Source organism: Oncorhynchus kisutch, linkage group LG4 (assembly GCF_002021735.2).
Source record: "Oncorhynchus kisutch isolate 150728-3 linkage group LG4, Okis_V2, whole genome shotgun sequence".
In the NCBI taxonomy this organism is placed as follows: Eukaryota; Metazoa; Chordata; class Actinopteri; order Salmoniformes; family Salmonidae; genus Oncorhynchus; species Oncorhynchus kisutch.
Genome location: NC_034177.2, coordinates 45,671,790 through 45,682,108, shown reverse-complemented (window position 1 = coordinate 45,682,108; position 10,319 = coordinate 45,671,790). Strand labels below are relative to the sequence as shown.

At 43.1% G+C, this 10,319-nt stretch overlaps 1 protein-coding gene across 1 annotated transcript in view; it reads left to right on the top strand.

Annotated features, from left to right (window-relative positions):
- Positions 1-638: 638 nt before the first annotated feature.
- Positions 639-10,319, top strand: part of LOC116372991 (dnaJ homolog subfamily C member 24-like) — a 46,077-nt gene continuing 36,396 nt past the window's right edge. The window contains exon 1 of the mRNA XM_031821562.1: positions 639-644. Within this exon, the coding sequence (XP_031677422.1) occupies positions 639-644 (6 nt within the window). The remainder of the gene's footprint in view (positions 645-10,319) is intronic.

Below are 10,319 nucleotides of genomic sequence, written 5' to 3'. Positions count from 1 at the left end.
TTTTTCTTTTCATTGCTTGTAACTTTTTTTTTTCCTTATTTCGTGCATAATGTTGCTGCTACCGTCTCTTATGACCGAAAATAACTTCTGGCCATCAGAACAGTGACTAGTCAAGAGTTTTTATCTGTATTTTTCATAGATGTCTACATACCACCACAGACCGATGCTGGCACTAAGACCGCACTCAATGAGCTGTATACCACAGTAAGCAAACAGGAAAATGCTCATCCAGAGGCGGTGCTCCTAGTGGCCGGGGACTTTAACGCAGGAAAACTTAAATCCGTTTTACCAAATTTTCACCAGCATGTGAAATGTGCAACCAGAGGGAAAAATAATCCAGAACACCTTTACTCCACACACAGAGACGCGTACAAACTCTCCCTCGACCACCATTTGGCAAATCTGACCATAATTGTATCTTGATTCCTGCTTACACACAAAAATGAAGACAGGAAGCACCAGGGACTCGGTCAATAAAAAAGTGGTCAGATGAAGCAGATGCTAAGCTACAGGACTGTTTTGATATCACAGACTGGAATTTGTTCCTGGATTCTTCCGATGGGTACACCACATCCATTGAGTACACCACATCTGTCACTGGCTTCATCAATAAGTGCATCGATGATGTCATCCCCACTATGACGGTACGTACATACCCCAACCAGAAGCCATTGATTACAGGCAACATCCGCACTGAGCTAAAGGGTAGAGCTGCCGCTTTCAAGGAGTGGGACTTTAACCCAGAGGCTTATAAGAAATCCCGCTATGCCCTCTGACGAACCATAAAACATACAAAGCATCAATACAGGACTAAGCTCTTACTACACCGGCTCCGACGCTTGTTGGATGTGGCAGGGCTTGCAAACTATTTCCGAGAGCTGCCCAGTGATACAAACCTACCAGACAGGCTAAATTCTATGCTCGCTTTGAGGCAAGTAACACTGAAATATACATGAGAGTGTCAGTTGTTCTGGACGACTGTGTGATCACGCTCTCAGCAGCCGATGTCAGTAAGACCTTTAAACAGATCAACATTCACAAGGCCGCAGGGCAGATTACCAAGACGTATATTCTGAGCTTGCGCTGACCAACTGGCAAGTGTCTTCACTGACATTTTCAACCTCTCCCTGTCTGAGTCTGTAATACCAACATGTTGCATGCAGACCACCATAGTGCCTGTGCCCAAGAACACTAAGGTAACGTGCCTAAATGGCTACCGACTTGTAGCACTCACGCCTGTAGCCATTTAGTGAATGAAGTGCGTTGAAAGTATGGTCATGGCTCACCTCAACACCATTATCCCAGAAACCCTAGACCCACTCCAATTTGCATACCGGCCGAACAGATCCATAGATGATGCAATCTCTATTGCATTCCACACTGCCCTTTCCCACCTGGACAAAAGGAACACCTATGTGAGAATGCTATTCATTGACTACAGCTCAGCATTCAACACCATAGTGCCCTCAAAGCTCATCACTAAGCTTAGGACCCTGGGACTAAACACCTCACTCTGCAATTGGATCCTGGACTTCCTGACGGGCCGCCCCCAGGTGGTGAGGGTAGGTAACAACACATTGCCACGCTGATCCTCAATATGGGGGTCCCTCAGGGGTGTGTGCTCAGTCCCCTCCTGTACTCCCTGTTCACTCATGACTGCATGGCAAGGCACGACTCCAACACCATCATTAAGTTTGCTGATTACACAACAGTGGTAGGCCTGATCAATGACGAGACAGCCTATAGGGAGGAGGTCAGAGACCTGGCCGTGTGCTGTCAGAACACCAACCTCTCCCTCAAAGTGATGAAGACAAAGGAGAATTATTGTGGACTACAGGAAAAGGAGGACCGAGCACACCAACCTTTCTCATCGACCGGGTGGAGCAGGTTGAGAGCTCCACATCACCAACAAACTAACATGGTCCAAGCACTCCAAGACAGTCGTGAAGAGGGCACGACAAAACCGATTCCCCCACAGGAGACAGAAAAGATTTGGCATGGGTCCTCAGATCCTCAAAAGGTTTTACAGCTGCACCATCGAGAGCATCCTGACTCGTTGCATCACTGCCTGGTATGGCAACTGCTCGGCCTCTGACCGCAAGGCACTAACAAAGGGTAGTGCGTATGACCCAGTACATCACTGGGGCCAAGCTTCCTGCCATCCAGGACTTCTATACCAGGCGATATCAGAGGAAGTTCCTACAAATGGTCAAAGACTCCAGCCACCCTAGTTATAGACTGTTCTCTCTGCTACCGCATGGCAAGCGGTACCGTAGTGCCAAGTCTAGGTCCAAGAGGCTTCTGAACAGCTTCTACCCCCAAGCCATAAGACCCCTGAATATCTAATCAAATGACTACCCATACTATTTGCATTGCCCCCTCCCCCTTTTACACGGCTGCAACTCTGTTTTTATCTATGCATGGTCACTTTAATAACTCTATCTACATGTACATATACCTTCTCCATGCTTCATGGTGGGAACCACATATGCAGAGATCATCCGTTCATTAACTATGTGTCTCACAAAGACATGGCGGATGGAACCAAAAGACTGAAATTTGGACTCCAGACCAAAGGACAGATTTCCACCGGTCTAATGTCCATTACTCGTGTTTCTTGGTCCAAGCAAGTCTCTTCTTATTGGTCTCCTTTTGTAGTGGTTTCTTTGCAGCAATTCGACCACTAAGGCCTGATTCACACAGTCTCCTCTGAACAGTTGATGTTGAGATGTGTCTGTTACTTGAACTCTGAAGCATTTATTTGGGCTGAAATCTGAGGTGCAGTTAACTCGAATGAACTATCCACTGCAGCAGAGGTAACTATGGGTCCTCCTTTCCTGTAGTGGTCCTCATGAGAGCCAGTTTCATCATAGTGCTTGATGGTTTTTGTGACTGCACTTTCAAAGTTCTTGAAATGTTCCAGATTGACTGACCATATCTTAAAGTAATGATGGACTGTCATTTCTCTTTGCTTATTTGAGCTGTTCTTGCCATAATATGGACCTTCTATTTTACCAAATAGGGCTATTTTCTGTATACCACGCCTACCTTGTCACAACACAACTGATTGACTCAAACGCATTAAGAAGAAAATAAATTCCACAAATTAACTTTTAACGAAGCACACCTGTTAATTTAAATCCATTCCAGGTGACTACCTCATGAAGCTGGCTGAGAGAATGCCAAGAGTGTGCAAAGCTGTCATCAAGGCAAAGGGTGGCTACTTTGAAGAATCTCAAATATACTGTAACATATTTGGATTTGTTTAACACTTTTTTGGTTGCTACATGATTCCATGTGTTATTTGATAGTTTTGATGTCTTCAATATTGCAAACCGGCTTTTTTATGGCGGTTTTGGAGCAGTGGCTTCTTCTTTGCTGAGCGACCTTTCAAGTTATGTTGATAGAGGACTTGTTTTACTGTGGATATAGATAATTTTGTACCTGTTTCCTCCAGCTTCTTCACAAGGCCCTTTGCTGTTGTTCTGTGATTGATTTGCACTTTTTGCACCAAAGTACGTTCATCTCTAGGAGACAGAACGAGTCTCCTTCCTGAGCGGTATGACGGCTGCGTGGTCCCATGGTGTTTTTACTTGCGTACTATTGTTTGTACAGATGAACGTGGTACCTTCAGGTGTTTGGAAATTGCTTCCAAGGATGAACCAGACTTGTGGAGGTCTTGTGGCTTATTTCTTTTGATTTTCCCATGATGTCAAGCAAAGAGGCACTGAGTTTGAAGGTAGGCCTTGAAATACATCCACAGGTACACCTCCAATTGACTCAAATTTTGTGAATTAGCTTATCATAAGCTTCTAAAGGCATGACATAATTTTCTGGAATATTCCAAGCTGTTTAAAGGCACAGTCAACTTAGTGTATGTAAACTTCTGACACACTGGAATTGTGATACTGAAATATAAGTGAAATAATCTTTCTGTAAACAATTGTTGGAAAAATTACTTGTGACATGCAAAGTAGATGTCCTAACCGACTTGCCAAAACTATAGTTTGTTAACAAGAAATTTGTGGAGTGGTTGAAAAACGAGTTTTAACTTGAACTGTAAATCATCCATATATATGTACAGAAATAAGACAGAGCTTGCTACTGTTGCCCGTTTAAGTGTCTGTTTAATAGCCTACTGATTCCGTAATTACCCTGGTACAGTATGTTGACTTCATCCAGATTGCAGGCGCTGGTTACAGCTTGGAGCTTCTTTATGAGTGGGCAGGTTGGTGACTACCAGTCAATATTTAGGTCACCTAGAAAATATACTTCTCTGTTGATGTCACATACATTTTCCAACATTTCACACATATGGTCCAAATACTGTCTTTTAGCACTTGATCTATAGCAACTTCCTATGAGAATAGGCTTTAGGTGAGGCAGATGAACCTGTAACCATATTACTTCCACATCATCTGACATGAGATCCTCTCTCAGCCTAACAGGAATATGACTCTGGACATACTGTACATGGCAACACCTCCTCCATTTGCATTTTTATCTGTCCTATATATTCTATAACCATGTATAGCTACTACTGCATCATCAAAGGAATGATCTAAGTGTGTTTCAGAGATGGCCAGAATATTTAATGTTTTCTGACGGTAATAAGTTGTCAATTTCATGAACCTTGTTTCTCAGGCTACATATGATGATAATTTGGGCTATTTTTTGTCATTTTCTGGGTTCTTCCTTGTTGTTAGTACTATTCTCAGTGACATTTACATTTGAGTCAATGGTACTGAATGGGCTGCCCACAATGGGCTTCTTCATAAAGCAGACTGCTCCAGTGCAAACTGTGGAATTCAATTCTATCTGCGTGTGATTATTGCAGACATTATCCTCAGAGCTAACAGTTAAAGTAACATTCATTAGGTTACTTACATTTACTGCACTTCTATTTCTCAGGGATATCATACGATTTCCATGTCCTCTGTTGCTTATTATGACAGGGAGGACTGGAACGCTACCAAACAGTCTCTTAAGTAGTTCACTATGTTGATGGAGATAATCCTGGAACCCCTGCAGTTAGGGTGAATCCCATCTCTTTTTTGAAGAGTGTTGATTGCTCCCACTCCAAGTCAAAATTGTCACAAAAGGAGACATTCCTGTCTTTGCATTGTTTCTTTAGGAACTCGTTTAGCGCAGCAAGGCGGCTGTAACGTTACGAAACCCTTCTTTGGCACGGCAGGGGGCCAGAGATGACTGTTCTCTTCCCTGTGCAAACAAGGGTGTTCAAGAGAATGTTGTAGTCCTTCTTCAGTTCCTCAGAAAGTGAATGTTGTTAAATCCAATGTGAGTGACAATGGTGCCAATATTAGAGAAGTTGGTTAGAACTGTGGGCAGGAGGAAGTTGATGTCATGGACACGGGCACCTGGTTGAGAGTGGACCTGTCCACAGACCAAAGGCAGGCCAAAATCTCTCATCATCTACCTGCCCATGACAATAATGGTTGTGATGGAATCTGATGGGGAAGGAAGAGGAGGAACCGAACAGGCCTGCCTCGGGCAGGGGGGAGAAGGTGTGCTTCGACTCATGCCAGCCTGACTCACCAGCAGCAGCGGATGGCGTCTGGAATCCTCGGGTAGATGGAGGGCCTAAGACCTTGTTTCCTTTGGTCAGTGACCGGCTCAGCTGTGGAGGAAGCCCCTGGACGGCTGCTGGCTGTTGGTGTACACCCAGGATCAGAGCTGACTCCCGGGATCGGTATCTCCACCTCCAGTGTGGCATAGCTGTTTAATAGCTGGGTCTTATCTTCTAGGATATATGGAGGCGAACCAAACTGCCTCCCACCCAACCTCCTTCGCCTTGCTATTGTCCAATCTCCCACTAGCCGCAAAGTTGAGCTCACCATCTGTCCAGCGGATTGGAGCAGGTCAGTACTGCAGGTCAGTACTGCAGGTCAGTACAGTCACAGCCCAGCCCTGTGCAATTGGGTCCTGGACTTTATGATGGGCCGCACCCAGGTGGTGAAGATAGAAAACAACATCTCGACTTCGCTGATCCACATTACTGAGGCCCCACAAGGGTGCATGCTCAGCCCTCTCCTGTACTCCTTGTTCACCCATGACTGCTTGGCCATGCACGCCTCCAACTCAATCATCAAGTTTGCAGATGACACAACAATAGTGGGCTTGATTACCAACAACGGTGAGACAGCCTACAGGGAGGAGGTGAGGGCACTCGGAGTGTGGTGTCAGGAAAACAGCCTCTCACTCAACATCAACAAAACAAAGGAGATGATCGTGGACTTCAGAAAACAGCTGGGGGAGCACCCCCCATCCACATCAACGGGACAGTAGTAGAAAAGGTGGAAAGGTTTAAGTTCCTCGGCATACACATCATGAACAAACTGAAATGGTCCACCCACACAGTCAACATGGTGAAGAAGGCGCAACAACAGAAGTCACAACAAATGTGGCTTGTCAGCTAAAACCCTCACAAACTTTTACAGATGCACAATCAAGAGCATCCTGTCGGGCTGTATCACCGCCTGGTACGACAACTGCACTGCCCTCACCCACAAGGCTCTCCAGAGGGTACAACGCATCACCGGGGACAAACTACCTGCCTTCCAGGACACCTACAGCACCCGATGTCACAGGAAGGCCAAAAAGATCTTCAAAGACAACAACCACCCGAGCCACTGCCTGTTCACCCCGCTATCATCCAGAAGGCGAGGTCAGTACAGGTGCATCAAAGCTGGGACCGAAAGACTGAAAAACAGCTTCTATTCCAAAGCCATCAGACTGTTAAACATCCATCACTAACACAGAGGCTGCTGCCAACATACAGACCCAAATCACTGGCCACTTTAATAAATGGATCACTAGTCACTTTAAATAATGCCACTTTAATAATGTTTACATATCCTACGTTACTCATCTCATATGTATATACTGTATTTCATACCATCTATTGCATCTTGCCTATGCCGCACGGCCATCGCTCATCCATATATTTAAATGTACATATTATTTTTCCATCCCTCTACATTTGTGTGTATAAGGTAGGGGTTGTGAATTTGTTAGATTTCTTGTAAGATATTACTACACTGTCGGAACTAAAAGCACAAGCATTTTGCTACACTCGTGTCAACATCTGCTAACAACCATGTGTATGTGACCAATTAAATCTGATTTGATTTGATATCATCTAGCGCATTTGATCCCAGACGTACAGTAGACACAAATAACACTGGTGTTTTGACTCTAGTACTGCTAGCGTTATCTTGCTCTGTTGACATGATAGCTAACCACTAACTATTGTGTTTTTTTTGCAGGAATCTGGGCCTCAAACTTGCGGTCCCAGCCGATAAAGCTAACCGCATCTCGGAATCCTTAGTTATCAGAACTTCCAATGGTTAAAGATGTTGTTGGCATGATTAAAAATGATTGAATGAAAACCATTTCATAAAAACAACAGACCGAGTGTAGATCTGTTTTTCTAATTTCAATTAAATTATCCATCTGACATTGTTACATACAAGGATATACCATGACATTTCAAATGATTAATTTAATAAAACAAACAAAATATAGTTTTGATGATGTGCGCCACATAAAAAGACTGGTAGCGGTAGCCTTCAGGTGTTTAGCTTGTTGTTTATGTTGGCCAATCAAAGCGGCACAGAGGCTTAATGTGTAGCAAGTGGAGTGGAAGTTCACTATTGCAATGCAAGACGTAATGAAATTACAGAATTGAACGTTAACAAGATGAGAAGGAGTAGTCTTCAACGAGCAACAAACCGGTAGTTGAGGGAAAAGCGCAGCATGTGGCCCTAATTATCCTAGCTAGACATAGCTAGATAGCTTCTCCAGGCTACTCCAGTTATGACAGGCACTGTTATATGGGATGATTAGCTAGTCTTGGCTGTAGCTAGGTTGCCTTGGCTGCTTCTCTCTCTCCCTCTGTCTGCTCTCTCCCATCTGATCACACACCTCTCAGCAGCTGCAGCAATAAAGCTCCAGCCTCTCGCGCAGCAGTGCTCAGGTTAAAAACGTATGTAAAAAAAAAAAACCGCTTGTATTTCGAATATTGAGATATATATATACTGTTCAAATAGTGAAATTATTTCAAACCCCACCATCCTTGGTGTTCAGGTTACAGTACACATCCCTCCCATTAGGCTCCTCCTGTCACGTCCTGACCTTAGTTCCTTGATTATGTCTCTATTTTAGTTTGGTCAGGGAGTGAGTTGGGGTGGGCATTCTATGTTTTGTGTTCTATATTTTCTATTTCTATGTGTTTGGCCTGGTATGGTTCCCAATCAGAGGCAGCTGAGTGAGAACCATACTTAGGCAGCCTGTTTTCCCACTATGGGGGTGGATAGTTATTTTCTGTTTAGTGTTTTTGTTGCATCTTGCAGAATTGTTTGTTTGTCGGTTTGTTGTTTTTGTTTCCAGTATTCATCTTTATTAAAATCATTATGAATACGTACCACGCTGCTCTTTGGTCCTCTTCTCCTTCTCCCGACGACAATCGTTACACCTCCAATTAGTCCAAGCAAAATTCCTTGAGAAATTGCATTTAGATAAGAAGCTATTTTTTGTATATTTTTGAACATTTTAATGGAAAACAATCATAGAAATGATTTGATATTGAGATAAAAACAGCTGCATTGGACCTTTAGTACTTGACAGAAGAGTACAACATAAACTAGATTTGTATAATCCAAAACTCTTTTGAATTACTTCAATCATCTATTAACTGCCAAATCAATAATTGTATTCTAATCACTAGGTTATAACTTGGAAGACTCTTATGGTGTAGATGTATAGAACAATGTTTGTCTGAAAGTAAGAGCAAGAGGAGGTTAGGTCTAGTAATAAGGAATGTTTATTAGGTCAGTAGGATAGGCCTAGGGCACAGATGCCACCATTAACTAATTACTGGGTATTATTTTGTCAGACTTTCTGGATTCAAGGTGCTATAGGTTTTCACATAAACCATAGGCTCTGTTCTTATCAATTGTAAAAACACACAACAAACCTCAAGAAACTACCATTGATGTCAACAATAAATAAAATAAAGAGATTATTTCAATCCAGCGTAACTTTTAATCAAACAACCTAGACTTGGCTGGAGGCAGTTTAAACACAAAGCTTTCCACCTTCCCCCCTTAGTAATGCCCGCTGGACTGCCCAGCCTCCCTCAGACATTAGGGGGCAGTAGTGTGATGATGGTGGCCTTTTGCTCTGCCCCCTATTCCTCTGCTTTCCTCTCCCATCCCCTGAATGCCTGCACAGTAGACGCATCAGCCTCGTGGTAGAAACAGGTAAGCTTGATACAGTAGAGCACAGAGGCAGTGAGAGAGAGGGAGATGTATGGTCAGAAGCACCTAGTGCTCCGAATTGCCAGCCGTTTATATTATGTTTCTGCCTCCAAGCTCCATTAGCCCCAGTAAATTAATATTTTACAGTGCATGCAAAGAGACAGCAATTAAAGCACGTAACTCCAAGGGGAAAGAGGGTGGGCCATTTTATTAGAGCTGGGTTTTTTCATTGGGTTATGTATTTATGACAAATACCTGAGCTGCATAAGGACTCAGAAGGGATGGAGAAAAACAGGAAATAGGTTCGTTGCTGTAAAATATAGTTTTTTTATGCAGTAGATTAAAATATTTGTTGAAATCTGACCATCAGAAAATAGCATTGGCAAATAGTTGAAATCACCAGGCTAAAGGGCGATTCCACACCAGGATAGCCCAAAAATATTTTTGGTATCTAGGATTTCTCTGGAAAGGATGTTTGACATACTTTTTACATGTGTGTCACAATCTTTTTTAATTCATGATGAAATGGCGATAGGTGGTCTGAGGTCCGATACATAACTAAACATACATTACAGACAAAATACACAATTTACATACATTTAAAAACATGAACATGTAGTGTGTATATTTGTGTGTGCATCTATCAGTTACACTTACATGTCAGTACATACACACAACAAGTAGGTCACATGGGGGGCGGCGTTGTGCCGTTGGGTGGTGCTTTATTTGTTTTTTTTAAACCAGGTTTGCTCTTCACTTGCGCAATATAAGATTGAAGGGAGATCCATACACTCATGACTCTGTATAATGTACGTTTCTTTGAATTTGTTCTGGACCAGGGGACTTTGAAAAGACCCCTGGTGGCATGTCTGGTGGGGTAAGTGTGTGTGTCAGAGCTGTAATTAAGTTGATTATGCAAACAATTATGGAATTTCCAACACATAAATGTTTCTTTCTAGTCTTTCCTCAACTCTTAGCCAAGAGAGACTGGCATGCATAGAATTAATATTAGCCCCTGATTACAATTAAGAGCAAGATTTG